The 20,587-nt window shown below is 44.9% G+C and overlaps 1 protein-coding gene across 6 annotated transcripts in view; it reads left to right on the plus strand.

Moving 5' to 3' along the window:
* Positions 1-20,587, plus strand: part of PBX1 (PBX homeobox 1) — a 336,948-nt gene that overhangs the window by 141,802 nt on the left and 174,559 nt on the right. Inside the window, exon 1 of one of the 6 annotated variants that reach the window (XM_060403403.1) lies at positions 9,169-9,451. The exons of the other annotated variants lie outside the window; for them this stretch is intronic. Coding sequence (XP_060259386.1) covers positions 9,355-9,451 — 97 coding nt within the window. The 5' untranslated portion in view covers positions 9,169-9,354. Of the gene's footprint in view, positions 1-9,168; positions 9,452-20,587 lie in introns of those variants that run through there. 6 annotated transcript variants of the gene reach the window in all.

Below are 20,587 nucleotides of genomic sequence, written 5' to 3' on the forward strand. Positions count from 1 at the left end.
ATTTCATAAACACTTTTGATGAATTTGATGCTGGTGGTATCTCTGATGCTGGGAGGGATTGGGGGCAGGAGGAGAATGGGACGACAGAGGATGAGATGGCTGGATGGCATCACCAACTTGATGGACTTGAGTTTGAGTGAACTCTGGGAGTTGGTGATGGACAGGGAGGCCTGGCGTGCTGCAATTCATGGGGTCGCAAAGAGTTGGACACGACTGAGCAACTGGACTGAACTGGTACATACTTTACTCTTTGGGAAATAGGTCTACCTCCATATCTCTTCCATTCCACTTGTGCTGACGGTCCTCTTATGGGTCCTGAAGCTGGTAACTCATTGCCATGTGAGAGAATTTAAAATGCTGCGTATGTGTTCACTTCAGTGATATACAGAAAGACTGAGGACACAGAGATGAACGGCATGGGTTTTGCACAAGGATGATGTGCATTTGTAAAGCATTTCATATTTTTCACTGAGCTATATACTTGTGAATTGTGTACTTTTCTATATCTGTGTTATATACCAAAATATTAAAAATATCTATCATCTTTTTATTAATACCACTGATATATGACCCAACCCAAGAACTTTTGATCTACATCAAGCACCTATTTTGAAGAGAATAAGAACTGATAGTGTGGATCCATGGTTTTCTAGTGAAGAAAGCTGAGCACCAAAGAACTGATGCTTTTGAACTGTGGTATTGGAGAAGACTCTTGAGAGTCCCTTGGACTGCAAGGAGATCCAACCAGTCCATTCTGAAGGAGATCAGCCCTGGGATTTCTTTGGAAGGAATGATGCTAAGGCTGAAACTCCAGTACTTTGGCCACCTCATGCGAAGAGATGACTCATTGGAAAAGACTCTGATGCTGGGAGGGATTGGAGACAGGAGGAGAAGGGGACAACAGAGGATGAGATGGCTGGAAGGCATCAGTGACTCGATGGACGTGAGTCTGAGTGAACTCCGGGAGTTGGTGATGGACAGGGAGGCCTGGCGTGCTGCGATTGATGAGGTCGCAAAGAGTCGGACACGACTGAGCGACTGAATGGAACTGAAGAGTTACATCAGCCCCTTTGGTTAACATATGTGGCTTGTAGCAATTCTGGGTGGCACTGAGGGTAGGAGGGGACACAGAGCTCCCCTGAGCCTCCTGGTAGTAAGAGGTGATTACCATGATGAGGTTTTTTTGGTGTCTACCATTCTTAGATTAGAATGCTTGTTGTCCATACTGGGTAACAAGCAAAAGAGGAGCTCATCCTGAGCTCACCTTCACAAGCACAAGGCTCAGACTCTCCCCAAAGTCATGGAGATATTTTTTTGTGACCTCATTCTGGTAGAGTTGCTGTATTCACAGATAAAATTTTGCATTTACCCTCTCACATCAGAACTTCCCTATCTTGAGTTTACTGTTCATTTTGAGTTGTGTTTGAGTGTGTTTGTGCACTCATAGGACTATACAATGAGCATGTACATGCGTATATGTGTGTGCCTGTGTTCATGTGATGAATGTGTGTGTACACGTGTATATGTGTGCGCCTGTGTTCATGTGATGAATGAGTGCGTACACGCGTATATGTGTGTGCCTGTGTTCATGTGATGAATGTGTATGTATATGTGTGTGCCTGTGTTCGTGTGATGAGTGAGTGTGTACACGCATATATGTGTGCACCTGTGTTCATGTGATGAATGTGTACATGCGTATGTGTGTGCCTGTGTTCATGTGATGAATGAGTGTGTACATGCATATATGTGTGCACCTGTGTTCATGTGATGAATGTGTACATGTGTGTGTGCCTGTGTTCATGCGATGAATGAGTATGTACATGCATATATGTGTGTGCCTGTGTTCATGTGATGAGTGAGTGTATACACGCATATATGTGTGCACCTGTGTTCATGTGATGAATGTGTACATGCGTATGTGTGTGCCTGTGTTCATGTGATGAGTGAGTGTGTACATGCATATATGTGTGTGCTTGGGTTCATTTGATGGGCCAGCTTGTTCACATGATCTCTTGGAGAGACTTTGTTCCAGAATGCAGAGATAGTTAACTTTTTGTGCCAGTTCCATGGATGGCCAGTCATATAAGGGCTTTTGAGTTTTAACAACCTGGTGTTTCCAAGTATCTATTATTCCTCTCTGACTTGTTCCACTGTGCTATTCTGAATGGGAGAAAAGGCAGGGACACTTGAAGAGGCGAAATAAAGTTAAGAGAGAAAGGAGAGTGTTTGAGTCAAGCTGAGTTGTGTGTCATGGACTGCTGGGTATTGTTGAACTATGGTGGTGGAGCTGGAGGAGGAAAAGGGCAAGAGATCCTTTACCCTCCAACACCCCCTATCCTCTCAAACACTCATGGATACAAACACACACACACAGTGACTCTTTGCTGATTATCGTAAGCCTAAACTCATTTCATATGAGATGACCTGCTTGCCAAGCACCTAAGCCTCCATGAGACAACTTGGGTGTCTGCCCTTGCTGGTCAAAGCCACGGCATCCCTCACTGGCTGTTAATCAGGGTCTAGGAAATGGCAACCCACTCCAGTGTTCTTGCCTGGAGAATCCCAGGGACGGGGGAGCCTGGTGGGCTGCTGTTGGTGGGGTCGCACAGAGTCGGACAGGACTGAAGTGACTTAGCAGCAGCAGCAGGAGGCTCTAGCCTTGTGCTGGACTAGGCTCTCTGAGCCCGACAGGATAGCTTCTCTCAGACCCAAGACAGGCTGGGAAGGAAAAGGGATGGTTCCTCCTCCTCCTTTTTCCTAAACCTCTCCTCCGCACACATCCAACAGCACCCCTGAGGACCCAACCACCTTGTTACAATGGGCTCTGGGTTCAGAGCAACTTTCCTACAAATCTCTTTTTATTGGCGTCTCCTCCAATTTACCCATCCTGAATTGCATTTGAATCAGTGGAGAGAAGGAGAGAGAAGGGGGGAGGTACCCTCCTCCCCAGCTCTTGGAAAAGCAGCTCAGAACCAGCTTTATTTGGTAAAATGCTGCAATATATGCTTGTCAGAAATAATTTATTCCTGTTAGCTGTAATCTGAAGGAAAACAGATACAAGTCCTATAGTTAAAAAAAAAAAGTAAAGTAGTCTTGCTTTCGCTGACAGTACAAAGGTGTCATATACAAGAAGGATTGACACAGACCAAGGGGTCTTGTGGGAAATATGATAATAACTATAAAGAAGACAGATTATTCCCCAGTTGCCAACATTCAAACCTTTTTACAGTCAGTTCAAACATATAAAACTTTATTGCTCTAGCAGAAAGGGGAACAATTTCTGGTTGCACAGCTTTCCCAGGGCTGGGTTTATACTGTCTGTGTTATTGCTCTATAGTGGCATTTTAAAGTTTATTGAACAAGACTTTTACAATTGAAGGAAGTATATAAAACTGTAAATTTATTAGATTTTTCAGGATAAGTGCCCTTTCTAGTTGTGCTCAAGAATTCGGAGCTACGAGAAACTGCTAGTTACAAGACTTATTAATATTAAAGACTGAGGCTATGCACATTTTATACCTTAACTGATCGCAAAAATAATATTATTATATTACTGAACGTCAGCGCTCTGATGCTGTGGAATTGGATGAATACACACATGTAGAACTTTAAGTACCAGACGTGTCTATGTTTCACTGGCTAAAAAGTTAGTTTTTGTTATATCTTACTTTATTTGATTTTAACACAATCGGTCAAGATACTCCCCTGTTCAGTGAAGAATGTCTCAGGGTAAGTGTTTTGGTCTAAGATCCTTGCTGATTTCCCAGCACTTCTCACTGTTTGACTGTAATGCAAGTACAAGTGGTAGATTTTAAGAACATATTTTAGGTGAAGTAATATGTCATAGCATCCAAAGAAAACAGTTATTCTTTTGATAATCAAAATACTACTAAGACAAGGTCTCTTTTGTGTTTTCCACCTTCTCATTGTTCAAGTCTTTGAGGGATATGATTTGAGGAATTTTGAAAGGTTTGTGATAATTTGTATCAGGGTTTCTCAACCTCTGACCTATTGACTTTTTTAGGTCAGAGCTTTCTTTGTTGGGAGGGGCTGTTCTGTGCACTGAAGATGGTCAGTTGCATCCTTGTTTGCTACCGTAGGTACCAGCAGCATCTCCATTCCTCCACTGTGACGACCAAAAATGTCTCCAGGCAGTGTCTCCAATGTTCCCTGGAGTGTGCTCACCTCATGTTGAGATGCATTCATTTATACAGTAGCATGTCTTTGAGAAAAAATAAACTTTACTCTAAATAGAGAATATGGGTTATGTCTGAATGATGACATATGATTAAAAAAAAGAAAAAAAAACCTACAGTTACCAAATATGATAAATGATAGGATTATTTACTTCCAGAAATATCTGACTGTGGACTTCTCTTAAATAGTATATTCCTCAAAGAATGTAACAGAACTCAGTCCTGAAAACTCAACATATGATTTCTCAGGACTGTATCCCTCTGTTAACAGATGTCCTGCTGGCCCATCTGTGTCAGAGGGTGTGTGCTGCAGGGTATATCTACTTATGAAACTGGGTTGCATATTCTTTTGTGTTACCTATGATTCATCACTATGTGTTTGCCTCTTTGATTTTTCATATGCATATGCAGAAACATATGCATATATATACATATATATGTTTATATTACGTGACTACACATGGAAGAATTTGAGAAGTACAGAGACAGACAATTTTGATTATAATTTTCTCACTTGACAGCTTTAATTTTGAGGTACCATCAACTTGCCTTTAATTTTCAATTTGTGTTCTAGCATTTTTTTTAACCTCTTCAGAAGGTTTTATTAGTGGATACATTAAAAACATTCCAAGAAGTTGTTTTTAGCACCTGTTCACCTTCATGCTGCCTAATGTTATGCAAGTTGTCTGTGTGAAGGGCACTTTGATCTAGGGTTTTGTGTTAATTTGCCTAATAGCCACAGCATTTACAGAAATAATTAAGATAACATGTTTTCAAAAGAGATTAAATTTTAAAAAGCCTTTAGGTTCTGATTGCCAGAGTTTTTGAAGTCCTACATTTCCATTTTATTTTTTTTCTCTTCTTTTTAAAATTCTAGACACCTGTGACTTACTAAACAGTATCTTGAAAGGGATCTGGATTCTATTGTCCTGTAGCCACTGCTCTTTTCTCTCTCTCTCTGGCTTCCAATGGCTGGGTGATATTAGCTGTATGACAATATGTCTTTTCTCCTTTTCTCACCATCTCTGTAGGTGGACCCCCTACCCTGTAGATGCATCAGGGAGTGTCTTTTGTGAAGATGCATGACATCCTTAAGAAGTATGGGATAAATTCAGCTTATTCACTAAATGTCTTGCTGATAAGCTGGCTATACATTGAATGAATGGAAAGCAAATCATATTAGCAATCTGTCATGGTTCTGGCTAAGACACCTATGGTGATTCTCTTAGTAAACTAGAGGATCTGTTCACAGGCACCCCTTTAGTAATATTTGACTTCCTTAAATCATAATACACCTTGCTTGAATGTTTAGATTACCTATGTCCATACCAGTATTGTATTTGCTGTGTAACACACACATGTAACATATCAGTCTTTGAACTTGGCCATCAAAGAATGTATTTGGCCCCTTTGAGGGACTTCCACCTCTAGAAATGATATCCTCAATGCTTTTCAAGGCTAGATAATACATATAGTCTCTGCTTTAAATAATAATATGAACTTGGAAGACATGGAAACTCTGAGTCAGACATATGCAACCCTCCCCTCTAAAGCACTCAGGGTGAAGAGGGGAAATCTTCATCGAGTCTTGTTACCCTCCTGGATTCTTAAATCCTACTTCCAGGCACTGCAGAGGAGGCTGCTGCACTGTGATCTTAGGAAAACCCTCAACCAAACAAAAGAAGTTGGCAAAAGAAACTCAAGAGCACTAGCCCAGCCACAGCTAAATTCCCAGGATGACTTAGGCCCTATACTTGTCCTGAGTACCTAGACTTTCTCAGCGAGTTTGCCATCTGCAGGGGTGAGTAGAAAGGGCCTGTGGACTCTTTAGAGGTGGAAAGCGAACGAGCAGGAACAACGTGAAACAGCAAATGTCAGGGAAGTCAGGAAGCTCCGAGTCTTTTATGAGACCTTGGATATTCTGAGCACAGCTCCTCTAACACTGAGATTGGAATACAGATTACGGGAGGGAGCGTCCGTGACATGAAACTCAGGCTTAAATCTTCCCAAGGCTTTAGTGGGCCTTACCATATGAATATTTTGTTATTTTCTTTGGCAGTGCTCCCTCAGGGGTGGGGCAGTTCTAGAGGTGGGTGGGATGAGAACAAGATTGAGGCTAACACTGTTGTGGGGTATGTGTGCGCACGTACATAGTGGGGAGCAGGGGAGATTATGAGAGAGAAAAAGAAAGGAAAGGGGAGAGAGAGAGAACGAAAAAATCCCCATCTTATATAAGGCCCTGATACTACAATCACTGGAGCTGCTTGTGAATTCATGATAGCTTCACCATGAAAGGAAGAAAAGAGGATGAGCCCCCCATGCTGAAATGAATTTTATGCTTAAGAGCTTCTCTTGGGAAAGCAGATGTATTTAAGAGTCTCTGAACTAAGATGGCCTTTTGGGGAAAAGGGGAAAGAAAAATCTCAACAACTTTGGAGCCTGGGAACAGTGGAAGGATGGATGTGGAAATGAGAAGCTGCTGCTCCCTTGAGGGAAGCCACGTGTCTTGCTGAGGTGATGCTGTGGGCCTGAGGGAGGTTGTCTGAGTGTTTGCCCCTAAGCTGGTTTAATGAGATCCTGGTGAGGACTGCGGGCCAGGCAGACACTCTGCACCATCCCGACTGGGGGCCGTCATGGCAGGCAGAGGCTGGCAGAGCCCCAGAGCGGTGCAGGCGCCATGGGGCATGTAGTGAGGTTCGTGGAGCGCTAGGCTTCCAGCCGCTTTGCCAGAACATGACTTGGCAGCAGATTTGAGAGTCTGGATTTTGCTTTTGCACACGTGTCCACGTCTGGTAGGTCATGCTGTCTCATATCCAGTCGTGCAAGTCAATTAGGTGAGGCGGGCTACCCCAGACTGATGGAGGCCACAGAAACCAGGAGACTTAGGAACTGGGTGACTGTTGGAGCCTCAGCACAGTGGGTACCAGAACCGGGGTTCCTTATGCAGCCCTTTCTTTGGTCAGAGCAGGTCAACTACTGTAGCCGCTATTCAGAAACAAGAAATATTTCTGGGTAGGTGACTGCTATATGCCAGGCACTGGGCTGTGTTTTTGACACACGTAATCGTCATGACACATCTGTGGCAAAGGTGCTTTGATTATCCCCATTTTAGAGATGGAGAAACTGGGAGCAAGGCAGAGTTAGAAAGTGTGGTGGAGCCAGGTGTGCAGTCTTGGCTACCTCCAGAGTGCGTGCCCTTGAACACCCAGTGGGCAGATTGGGGTTGAATGTGTTCTTTTATTTCAGCCGGCATTTATCGGCTGTTGACTCCATGCTCCATGCCACGCTAGGGGCTAGGGCGACAGGCTGGAGGAAGATAGCATCCTGGTCCTTCAGGATGTCAGAGTCACGGCGACACCCAAGCACACTGGCAGTGGCAGCAGTGTCGCAGACACTCTGAGACGGCTGGGCACAGTCCTCCTGGGGCTTGCCAGCCCGGAGCGGCAGCATGCAGCGGGGCCGGATGGCCATGGCCCACCAACTTCTTGTGATCATATTTGTCACCGCTGACTACCCGAATGGCTCACCTGCCTCTACTGTCTGACCCTGAGAGGACTGGCCTTCCTTCTGTGACAGTGGAAGCTTCTAGGAGAAGAGAGCTGTGGACAAAATGCAAAGCAGATCCTCCAGAAAGATAGGCCCAGTTGCTTATCTCAGGAAATCCTTTAGTCTTGTGAGCCTGAAATTATGGAAGAACAAAGCTGGGTCCATTGAAACAGAAAGAATAAGAAAACAAAAATAGCAAAAGGGAGGAAAGAAAACACTTTGAGTAAACTACCACCGCGAGCTGCCTCAGGAGTTCAGAGCGGGATTCTCATGTTTCAAGGATATTTTCAGATTCTGGTGGCAATTAGGGAAAGACCACTGTAACCTTGAAACTTGGTCTGGAGGGACTGAGTTTAAGACCACCAGGACACTGCACGCAGACCACCCACTGCAGACTTTCTTGCAGAGATCTGCTGGCCAGTCTCTTGATAACACTGCAAGGCAACCTAAGCCGTATTTTTTGGGAGAGTGGAAGAGTGGAAGCAGGTGATGAAAAGCCATGAAAAAAAGAATTAAAACAAAAATGTGCCTGAGGCTCTCATTTCAGCTGGCAGCAGAATTTTCCTCCTCTTTCCTTTTTGAATTTGATGTTATTACAGGAACATTAGCACAGACTCAGTTTTCACTTGACAGTGAGATACCAGAAGCTGTCTTGAGGCCCGAGTGCTTTGTCGGTCCTGGGGAGGCGGGCTTCCTGTGAGCCACTGTAAATTTGTGAAAAAATTGCATGGGGATGGAGTGGTGGTGCAGCTAGTCACGAACTTCCGGAGACCTCTGGGAAAGGTTTCTCCCTGGATGTGAGCTGGTGAGGATCAGGAGACACAGGAATTGTAGAGATGCAGCCAGGAAGTGGGTCACCTGGGTGTGAATCATAGAATCATTTTGAGGGTTAAATCAGCAAATTTCTGTAGCATGCTTCCACTAGTGCCTGGCACATACAACCCATGCTCAGTAAATATCAGCTCTTGTTACCATGTCTTTCTCAGCTGAGCAGTGATCTTTCTCTGCAGAACTGAAAACTGATGTCAGGAAAAGAGGGTCAGCCTTGTGGTTGGAGGGAATGGTTTTTGGTTCAGTTATCTTTTTTCCTTTTTTTCTCCTTTCATTTCTCTCTTTTCTTCCTTACTGGAAAGCCACCAGAAATTGAACATGAACTGGAAGACTTCTCCAGTGCTGTTGAATTCTTTAGGTGTGTGTAGGGGCAGTGGAAGGTGCTGGTTTTCTGTGATTAAAGGGAAGGGACAGTTGAGAGTTTGAGGAGGAAAGGAGAGGAAACGAGCAAGGGCCAGGAGAGGAAGACCACGTGGAAGTTGTTTAATTGTTTGAAATGTTGACACACATGGATGCTGAACAGGAGCGTGAAGACTGACAGCTGAGTCCAAGGTGGGGGCCCGGTGCTTATCTTCCGTAGATTTGGAATGCACCTGCTCTTGTTGACCCCATCTGGCCGGCCAGGTGTGAGCCCCAGTACAGCAGCGGTGGCGGCAGCAGGAACCGCAGGCCGGTGCAGGCTGCAACAGACACACTCATCTCCCTGTACCCTCCTGCCCTCGGCTCTTTCTCTCTCTTCCTTCCACTTTGGTGACTCAGGGGGGAAACATTGCATCACCGTATGAAGGAGCCGGGGGGTGGTTGGCTGTGTGCCATCCGCAGTGACCCAGGGCTGAGCTGTCAGCCACCACGACGTCTGCTGACCTGGAAGCAGAGAGGTGAGCCCTTTCGTCAAAACTTTTCCATCCCAATTTTCTCTTTGGGGGATGCCCCCTGACTGCCCTCCAGTCCCACAGATAGTTGACTTTCTGTGAAAAGCCAGAACAAGGAGAAAGGGGGACCCAAAAGACCAGAAGGAGAAACTAGATTGAGGAGATTGCTTTCAGGACACAGAATCCCTGCAAGCCTGGGCTTGCCCCTTCTTCAGACATCATCTTGGTTGATGTCTGTGTCTACCTGTGAAAAGCTGAAGGAGATGATATACACGCCAGCATATATAGAGGGCTGGCTCTTTTCCGGGCACTGGGATGTGGCATTCCTAGGCTGGGAAGGGGAGGGTCTCTGAAGAAGCAGCTTGATCATGGGGCAGGAGATCAGGGTTGAGTAAGAGGGTGGGTTATTGAAATTGAATTGGGGGCTGAAGGGCAGAAAGAGCTGTACCCCACTCCCTCCCCAGCTTTCCCCTTTGCTGGCTCTTTTTTTCCCTGTAAGAGAATCATAAGGGTCCCATCTGCCTTTTAGGGAGGGGTCTTGCTTGCTAACTGCTAACATCTGGGGCATGGTCCAGTTCATTATGCCACCTGGAATATCAAAGCAGTTTAGGTACTGGAAACCAGGGAAGGAGGAAGGGATTAAAAACAAAAAAAACTCAGCCTTGCTGCCAGTCGGGCAGCTCTCTGTCTGCTGTCTGCAGGCTGCCACTACCCACTCGTTACAATTAAAATGAAGTGTCCGTCAGCGGCTATCTTCTCTGTGTGGCCCATATGTTTCTGAGCTGATACTGTCCGGATTATTCTGTTCGGGAAAACGATAAGGGCTGTTTATAACCTTGGCAAAGACTGAGGCCTAATCAGGCTGGAGCACATTTTCACCGACTGGCTGATAACAGGCTGTTAGCAGCCTTATCGCTGGGGAGAGATAGGCCGAAATAAGCAGATCTGTGAGCACAGGAGCCCAATCGAGTGGTACACACTCTGGCCCCAGCTTTATTTTTAGATTCCCTTTTCTCGGTTGGTATCAGAAGGCACAGAGGAAGGAGGTGGGGTGGGTGCCCCCATGGGGGTCAGAGGGAGGCGGAGGGGGACGTTAATCAACACGAGAGGCAGAGGGTCAGCCCAGCTCCCCGTGCTCTGGGCTCCCCTCAAATGAGGGAAAACACGCTCAGGTCTTAGGAGACAAAGGGAGGGATGGGGCTGAGTTTCCTGGCCTGGTGTGTGGGCCCCAGCGCTGGCTCAGCTGTGTCTCCCAGCTGCTGTTGTTTCCGTCCAGACCTTCAGGCATGGATGCTGGGTCCTTTCCACATTCCCTCCTGCTGCAGGGACTGACCTTGGCTTTTGGACTTAATCCACATTATGGGTGTCTTGATGGTATCCCTCCAGAGAGATTTTCCCCATTCAGCTCATCCTCATGCAGGCTTGGAGGCCAGACATGAGTTACATTAAGAGGAAAGGAGTTCAGGCAGGTCCATGGGTGCAGAGATTCAGATACTGATTGAGGCTTAAGGAGCTGTATAAACTGGGGACCCACGAAGCTGTGGATTAATAACCATGCTGGCTTCCCTGGTGGCTCAGGTGGTAAAGAACCCGCCTGCAATGAAGGAGACCCAGTTTGATCCATGGATCATGACGATCCCTTGGAGAATTGAATGGCTACCCACTCCAATATTCTTGCCTGGAGAATTCCATGGACAGAGGAGCCCCTTGGAACTTATGGCTATCTGCTGACAAATAAAAGCTAAATCAACAGCTAGCTTTTGCTTCTAAAACCTCGTTCTCTGGGCCGTGATGTGTATGGTTCTAGAACAGTTCTGAATCTGACATGCAGAGGTATGAATGTGAGATCAAGCATGTTAAAATAAAAAGTAGGAGGAAAGATGGAGAAGGCAATGGCATTCCACTCCAGTATTCTGGACGGAAAAGCCTGGTAGACTACAGTCTATGGGGTCGCGAAGAGTCGGACACGACTGAGTGACTTCACTTTCACTTTTCATTTTCATGCATTGGAGAAGGAAATGGCAACCCACTCCAGTGTTCTTGCCTGGAGAGTCCCAGGGACGGCAGAGCCTGGTGGGCTGTTGTCTATGGGGTCGCACAGAGTCGGACACGACTGAAGTGACTTAGCAGCAGCAGGAGGAAAGATACAGTTGTGATAGGCAACAAATGTCCTAAAAACAGGGAAGTTTGAAGGTATTGTTTGCATTCGACAATGGAAGTCTTGTGCTTTCTCTGTTTATTTTGCATAAACCTTTTTGTCCTAGAGTACATTTTATCCTAAAGTGAAACACGGTCTACTGTGCTTCTGTCTGTCTCTCTGTCTCCATCTCTTGCCTCCTCTTCCTATCCTCTCTTGCTCTCTGAGCAGCTGCCTGATTCCTGACTCACTTTTGTCTGCCGAAGACTAGAAGAGTAGAATCAGGTGGTGGGAAAGAAGGACAAGGGGAGCCATGCACAGCGGGGCGGGGGGGAGGCATTTGTCGGGGCACACAGATTGAAGTAGGCACAGAAGGCAGCAGAAAGCATTATTACCATTATCATGCTAATCTGTTTACAAGGCCCCCTTTATTCATTAATCTTTGAATAGCGTGCAGCCTGAAATGAGAACCACCTGTGCCTCTAGGATTAAAAAAATAAGTGTTAAGGACAAATGGAAGCAGGAAGGGAAAAATTAAATATAAGCAAAAGGCTTTAAACCAATCTTTCTGTCATTTAGACCTTCACAAATATATTTTACAGCTCACATACTGCAAAGTGGCCAGCTGATTGGCAATTTAGAACACATCCCCCAAGTTCAGAGAAAAGTCTAAAAATGTAATAAAATTATTAAATGGTCTGTCTTTAAAATTCCAAACAGAGGGTTTTCAACACTAATTTTTATTCTTCTTTTTGCAAGTTAGTACCCACACATAGAATAGAAATGAGTTAACACTTTAGAATCACTGGTTAGCTCCATAAAGGAATCTTTTACATTATCTTCACAAAATTCAGTCGTATAATACAGAAAGCTAATGCTGGAAGGGACCTTACATATGATCTAGTTCAGTCCTCTGACTGTCTATTAAACTTTTAATTAAGAGTTCTTTACATGCAGTCCATACCTCCATTTGTCACGTCACACACACAGGCTGGTTACATTATCTTTAGAGGAGTTATTCTTACAGGGAGCAACATAGCTCTTCCAGACACTTATTACCCTGTGTTATAACAACTAGCATGGGCTGGAAGGAGATGTAGAGGAGAGCTGCAGCTTTCTTTGCCATTGTTGCTAAGATGGCAGCGATACTAGTTAGAAAATCTGCAGAAGACGTAGCCCACCTAGATCTAAAAATCTTCTAAGAAGAAATACAACAGGCCAACAGAATGGAATGGCTTCCATATTCCTTTAGATAGGACCGGAAGTTAGCTAAATAATAATTCTTATCAAAAGACCTTCCCTTTGTCAAGAGACTTTGTTCTCTAGTTGTAACCACCAAACCTTGTTGGTCACAGGTGGTTGTTCAGTCACTCAGTCGTGTCTGATTCTCTGTGACCCAGTGGACTGCAGCACACCAGGCTTCCCTGTCCTTTACTTTCTCCTGGAGCTTGTTCAAACTCATGTCCATTGAGTCAGTGATGCCATCCAGCCATCTCATCTCACTCTCACAAGTGGCAGAGTCATAGAATCTCAGAGCTGTAGGGTTCTCCCTCTAAACACCTACCTCCTTATATTTCAGAAGAGGAAACTGAAGCCCCAGAGAAGGGACTGGGATTAGAACTAGAATATCCTACCTTCCAGCTCAGTGTTTTCCATCTATATGATGACTTTATGATTTAGCTATAGGATGAAGCATTTAAAATAAATCCCTTAACTGTCCATGCCACTGTTTACTCATCTGTAAAATGAGGATTGTAATTTCCCAATTGATTTTTAAGTTCCTCCCGAGCTGGGACTGTGCCATCCATCTCAGTATTTCCCAAGGCACCAAGCTCTCACGGTGCTTTGCACACAGAGCTGCTCAATACATGTTGACTATTGAATAATTGAATGAATGAATGAATATGACTTTTAATTGGACTTCTCAAGTGATGACTTTTTCATTAAATGATTTTCTCAGTTGTGTGCCTGTTCTTAGCCATTCATCTCTTAAATCTCTTTTAGGAAAAGCAGTGAGAAATGATGATGGTGTCTTTGGTAGTTCTGTTGGAGAATCTTTCAGGACTGCAGAGGCCCAATTTCAGTCACAGAATGGTTACTTGTTTTGTTTGCAGTTGGTTGGTTGTGGAGCCTTAGGAAGGCTTAGTGATCTGGGAGTCCTTTGACTTTGAGATTCTCAGCAGCAGGGTCATTGGGGAACCCTCTCCAGTGGATTGCTCTGGGATCTTTTCATTTTTCCTGAAGATAGAGAGGAAACTTACCGGGGGATCATGACTGGGGAATTTATTTAACTTGTTTCCTGCTAGATCTTAGTTAGGATATAGGCGCTAGGATCATAGTAGAAATCTATACTTGAATACTTGGATCATAGTAGAAGCTCAATAAATGGATAAATTCAGTGTAGACAGAGGTCTGCTTTTGCTTCACAATCTCATGCCTTCAGCACAAGAAGCTGGGCTGGGGGGCTGATGTTTTCTTTCCAAGTCTGTGGATTATCTGATTCTGTTCCTCTGACTCAGAAATCCTGACCAGGATCAACTCTTTGCCTGAAAGCATGAATTCTGTCAGTCTGTTAAAAATCTGTGTCTTTGGACCTATAACTCACATTGCCAAGGCCCTTTGTATTCCAAGACTTTTCTCATCACTACTCCATGAAATGACCTCCCGCAAAGGCTGGTTGCCCTCTTCTCGGCTTCTGAGAACAGTCATTCACAGAGGTCAAAATCCAAGCAGAGAGATTATTTGGGGGGAGGGGGTTAGAATAAAATTGCTGTTTTGTTCATTCTAACTTGCTTCTCAGAGGCACATGACTGGCATATTTGGGTCATTAAATATAAAGAAATTCTTCTTATGAATTATGCCAGCAAGATGTTTTTGAATTATAAGAAAATGGTGTGTGTGGTGACTGCCAAGTCGTGTTTTTATATGTGACTCTGAGCACATCACCCATGGATCTGTATGTAAGAGGCAGTGAGACTGGGTACATGTATAGCATCATTCATTCAGGCCCTCAGAACCTTTCATAAACATGCAGTCACATAAGACTCCTGTGAGTTAAATAAATAATAAGATCCTTAGCCCCTTGAACAGAGTATGAAACCTAAATATTGAAAAATTAGGTAATTTAGCCCAAGGCTGCATGTGCAGAGACAGCAGGGCCCAGTGAGCTGCACCTAAGCGCCAGCAGCAAGAATCTTACCAGTGAGAAGGCATGAAGGCAGGTCGTAGTGTGGCTCTGAGAAGAGGCTTTTATTCAGCACCTGGTATGTTCCTGGTACTGAGTTAGAAACTCTTAAAGCGGGGAAAAGGCAAAACATACCCAAGTCTTTTCTCACAAGGCCTAAAAAGCAGTCTTTTCAATTTGTTGAGCTCATGCCGGGTGTGACAGTTCAATACTGAATAATTAAAATATAGAATGCTCTCCAACAGTCACCTTTTGGTCTTGGAGGCAGAGAGCAGTTCTGTTCCAGGGTAGTGGTGGGGGGAAATTGACGGTAATGGAGAGGAGTTGGGGCAGTGCGTTCAAAAATAGTTCAGTTTGGAGTCAACAGAGAATAGAAGAATGGACCTTACATTTGAGAAGAACCCAAACAAACAACAACTGAGAGATCAGAGAGAGGTTTGTGCTTTCATAGCACTTGCCACTGAATCTGTTCTCCTTTTGGTAAAAATGAAGGAAATGATATCGGTTAGTAGCGTGCCACCATGGGAAGCACAGTGAGGGTGGTTAACGTGTTGATAGTCACCTCAGTGAGATGCTCTGTATTTGATCTGTGTCAGCATGGTATTAGGTACCTGCTCTCTTGAGAGCATTTAAGAACGTGATGCTGGAGGTATTTCCGTGGAGACATCTCTCCACCAGGTGTGTGGTATGAGCAGAACCAGACTTGAGAGAAAGGCCCTTCTTGGCTGCAGGATGAATACTGACCAGCAGATAGAACCGTGTTGAGAAGGAATCCTTGGGTGTCCCTGGGGCCTCTCCCTTCCAAGACTGAGCTCTGTCTCGGATTGTCAGGCAGGTGTTCAAATGAATAATGCAGCTAAAAATACTTGCAGCAGCAGCTGGGATGGTCTTTGAGTAGCTCTGGGATGGTGGGAGTACAGCATCCCAGCTACTTGGGCAGCTGTGTGTTGGCTTCAGAAAGTTAGAACAAACACTCTCTAGACACCTTCCCTACATTGACCAGGCCGCATTTCTGATGGAGAAACAAAACACAATTTTTGTTTAAGCCTTGCCTGGAAACAGGTGTGCCTTCACCAAACCCAGCACAGCTTAAGAACAAATTAACAGGCGTCCACTAGGGGGAGATTGTGGTTTCAGAGCAGTTAAGTGGAGTTAATATTTATTCGTTCCCTGTCTAGTTCCTGCCCACCACTAATACATAGTACCTAGTATAATCTCAAGGACAGTAATCTCTATTAATAATCATAGCAATAACTGTTACTATATTAGCAGTCTTTTATTAATCACTTGAATGATGCTAAAGCTGAAGCTCCAGTACTTTGGCCACCTCATGCGAAGAGTTGACTCATTGGAAAAGACTGATGCTGGGAGGGATTGGGGGCAGGAGGAGAAGGGGATGACCGAGGATGAGATGGCTGGATGGCATCATGGACTCGATGGACGTGAGTCTGAGTGAACTCCGGGAGATGGTGATGAACAGGGAGGCCTGGCGTGCTGCGATTCATGGGTTCGCAAAGGGTCGGACACGACTGAGCGACTGGACTGAACTGAACTGAACTGATGTGTCAGATACCATATTTGTTTTATTTACTCTGCAAAACAAGAATCAAGGTAAGTAATATTTATCCCCATTAGTGTAGTTCAGAAACTGAGCTTCAATAGTGAAACTTGCCCGAGGGCACACACACTTAAGTCATGGAGGTAGGAGTTCAGTCTAAAGCCTGATTCTTGAGCTTTCTTGGACATTTTAGTAAAAATGTTAGTTGTATTTCCGTGTGAACTTGGTCATAACAGCATGTTTTACCTGTTATTTTTTTACTCTAAACTTATACATATGGACTCATATATATGATACCGTGTGGCATTGTAGCTTGTTCAAGGTCATTTTGGAGAATCTAGATTATGTTTTGCAAAAGGGTCTGTCACCCGCAACGTGCCTGGGGTGAAAATCAGTGACTACCAGGTGAAGCCCCTGGGTGGATTGCCTTGGGGAACTCCGACTCTGACTCTGAGTGGTCTAGATGTGGTGACTTTCATTATTGTGGATGCTGAGAGGACTAACTCTGGTACATGGTGTATTGAGGAATTGGGTGGCAAAAGGGATCTTTAAGACGATTCTACAGATTTACTGTGTTAAATATTATCACATGATGAGTATTCATGTGGCATTGACCTCAGAACACATGAAGATCCAAACCCCAATCGCCCAGGCTTTGGCGATGAGCTAAGCCTGACTCTGCTCCTTCTTGAGATCAAAGCTGATGATAGAGGTTGCCTGGCTGCAGCTCACTGGAGACTCGGGGATGCTTTTGACCATCCAGACTTGACGTAAACATGACGGAGCTATCGACGGACTCTTTATTTTTTGTGGCAGGGACTGGTTATGAAAGGGAAGTCTGTTTCAGAATTTCAGATTTTAAAATGGAAAAATGTGGATTTCAAGTAAGGCCTATTTTAAGTCTTTTGAAACTGAACTGCAGTCCTGTTTTTCCAGTCTTTATGGTAAATTCTCCTCCCTCAAAGTTGAATCACACTTGGATTTACTGAAAGAGGAAGGGCTGACCTTTGGGAACTGGCCAAATGACAATTTTCGGTTGATAACAAAATTGTTGCAGAATTTTACTTAGCCTTGCTTCTGGCCAGAGATACCATCAGATTAGATAAATTGAACAAGCCAGGGGGTACCAAGAACTGCCCAAGGAGACCTCCCCAGGCCTACTGGTCTGTGAGAAGGACACATGAGCAGGATGTGTCCCAGGAGCAGGCAATGCCATGATGAGCCATTTTTCTATACATTTTCATTTGGGTTTAGATCTGAGGCAGGTGGGGGGTTGGCAAGAATTCTTCTGTCTGTACCTCATCCTGGAGAGAGAAGGTTAGGAAGCTAATGGTCTGACATCAGGGGTATCATGTGGAATGTAAGCCCTGATCCCAAATGTGATGCAATTCTCTGATGAATCCACAACCAGAACCTGGACACCAGGAAGTACAAGCCGTTTTAACTTGGCCTGAGTATTGGAAAGCTTTTGTAGGCTATTAATTCAAATTGTAAAAATCATATTTACAAGAAATCTGGGAGAAGATGGATGGCATATTAGAATTATCTGGAGATCTTTTTAAAATCGTGCCTGTCCTGGGTCATAATCTCTGGATGTGGGGGAGGCCCAGGCGTGTGTATTTTTGCAAAGCCCCCCAGGTGATTCTATGCCAGGCCCCACTGAATTGAAACCCAGGGATTTAGATTAATTAATTAATTAATTCCATAGTAACATTGTTTTTGTCCCATCCAATGAGCATGCCAGCTGTGGCCCACTATTCCTGTCATTGAATTTGGAAGTGTTTTGGCTCCTGAAAGTGCATGGGGTCTATGTGTGTGTGTGTGTGTGTGTGTGTGTGTGTGTGTGTGTGTGTGTGCGCGTATGTGTGTGTTTATTTGTTTTCTGAAGCATGCAGCCTGCTGCTGGGCCTGTGACATGTGATCAGAGTGATGTGGACACGGTGAGCCCGGGCACACTGACCCTCCCCGTTTCACTCTGCCTGCACACAGAGTTAACATCCTCTAGGTAAAGCTCTGGAATCCCATGCTGACCTTTTCGTGAAGCATTAGAATCAAGTAGAACATTTCCAGTTTTACCACAAATGCTTGCCCCATGGGAAAACACTTGCCTACATTTTATGACAATTGATTCTGATTTTGAGGAACTAAATTGTATTGAATGCAAAATGTCCAGCCTCACATGGAAACTGGAAAGTCCCCACATCTAGGCAGGTCCAACATCGTGTTTCTGTTGTAAAGACAGGGGAAACAATGAAAGATTGTGTTTTCTGTTTCAGAAAATCCTTCCTGCATTGTTCTGCATATTTTTATTTTTTACAGTCCTGTGGCTCTAATGATGACAGTTACAGATATCTGGGCTCATGGGAAACTTCATCCTGTCTGGTTCTGAGTTCTGAGATGGCAGAGGCTGCTGGATCTTTTACTGTGAGAAGTTCCCATTGTGCCAAGGATCCCGATGTGATCATGCTGACCCCTCTGAAGGATACTTGCATACAGGACTGACTGACATTTGGACTCTGCAGGGAAAATCAGCATTTCACTCCCTGCACTGTTGCTCTGTCCACCAAGGAAGGAAAGTGCCTAGGACTGACTGTATGGTATACCCAAGAACTCTGGAACCTTCTAACCTCATCTGGAAGAAGTCACAGAGACAGTAGCTGCAACCTATCAGGCTAGCATCTGCTGGCACACACAGGAGCCCCTCAAGCATACCTTCTGCCAGTGCCCAAACCAGGGGCTCACCTAGAGAAGTATCACTGATGCTTGAGTACCTCTGCCCCCAGTCCCAGGGCTTCCCAGGTGGTGCTAGTGGTAAAGAACCCACCTACCTGGAGAAGGAAATGGCAACCCACTCCAGTATTCTTGCCTGGAAAAGTCCATGGACAGTGGAGCCTGGTGGGCTGCAGTCCATGGGGTTACATGACTGAGCATGCGTCCATGAGGGTGGAGGGAGATGGGTTGGTAGCAATAAACTGGTAGAACTAAAATAAATTAAAAATAAAACCACCTAACAATGCAGGTTAGACGTAAGAAATGCAGATTTGATCCTTGGGTCGGGAAGATCCCTTGGAGAAGGGCATGACAACCCACTCCAGTGTTCTTGCCTGGCTGGCTACAGTCCGTGGGGTTGCAAAGAGTCAGACATGACTGAAGCAACTTAGCAGGCACGCATGCCTCCAGTTCCAACCAACGTTTTCTTCAGTAGGAACAGCAAGTGGTATTTGAGGGAGGAGATGGTGAGATGCCTGTTAAGGTAACAGAGATGCTCAGTGGAACATTGCTTGTTGGTCTCGTGATCTCTGATCCAGGGGAGGCACTTCTTCAGTACTGGAGCCATGGTGGGCTTCGGACTTCTGTGGTTTCCTTCCTGAGGTCTAATCACAGTCTATTCATTGCAACAAAAGACAAATTCTAAGAGAACCCTCCTGCACAAGGGTCAGGGGGCTTTTATCCAAAAGAATGTCAAGACAGATGATAGTCATCCTAGTCTCTACGTGAACCCTTGAGAAGATGGCTGCGGGGGTTGGGGCAGGTGTGGGTATCTGTAAGGATCTCTCTAGTCCCGAGCATCCTTAAGCTTTCTCAAGTTCATGCAACTGTCTGTTCCTGTTTCTGGGATTTGCCTCTTGGCATTGTTGTGCAGGGGACTTTTTTCCAGTTATGCTTGTGGTAGAAAGTTCAGTCGTGCACCCACGAACGTGGCAGTCACTGTTTCTTCCCCACGGGTGCTTAAGCAAGTATTTGACTGGGTTGCAAATGAATTTGGGAGCTTGTGGGTCTTAAAACTCTTCCATCTGATTTTCTGTGTGGCCAGAATTCTCTTTAAACTCTGTTCCACATCTCAGAGACTTCATCTGTAAAACTGGGGGGCAAGTGTCTTCTGGTTGGTCGATTTGTTTTTTGGTCCTTCGTAATATAGGATTGACAGAGAATAGAGGTAGAAAGGTAATGCCTTAAAAGCTGAAACATTTGACTTTTCTGGGCTCTAGTAGGTGAGGGCAGTTGTTTTCCGCTGTAGAATACCTTCTAAAACATTTACCTGAGTTCCCTTTTTCCTGTTTACTGTTTTAGCATGAAAGGTTGAGTTGCTAATGGTCCACTCCTGTTCCCCAGATATGAATCCTGAACATCTCATTTGAAGAGATTTCTCTTCCTCTGCCTAGTGTTGGCTCACCCCAGGGAAAGGAGGAGTCTCACCCAAGGACGCGCAGGGTGTGGGAGCATGAATTATCACATATGCCATATTCTCACAGGGTTTCATCC

Source organism: Ovis aries, chromosome 1 (assembly GCF_016772045.2).
Source record: "Ovis aries strain OAR_USU_Benz2616 breed Rambouillet chromosome 1, ARS-UI_Ramb_v3.0, whole genome shotgun sequence".
Classification (NCBI taxonomy): domain Eukaryota; kingdom Metazoa; phylum Chordata; class Mammalia; order Artiodactyla; family Bovidae; genus Ovis; species Ovis aries.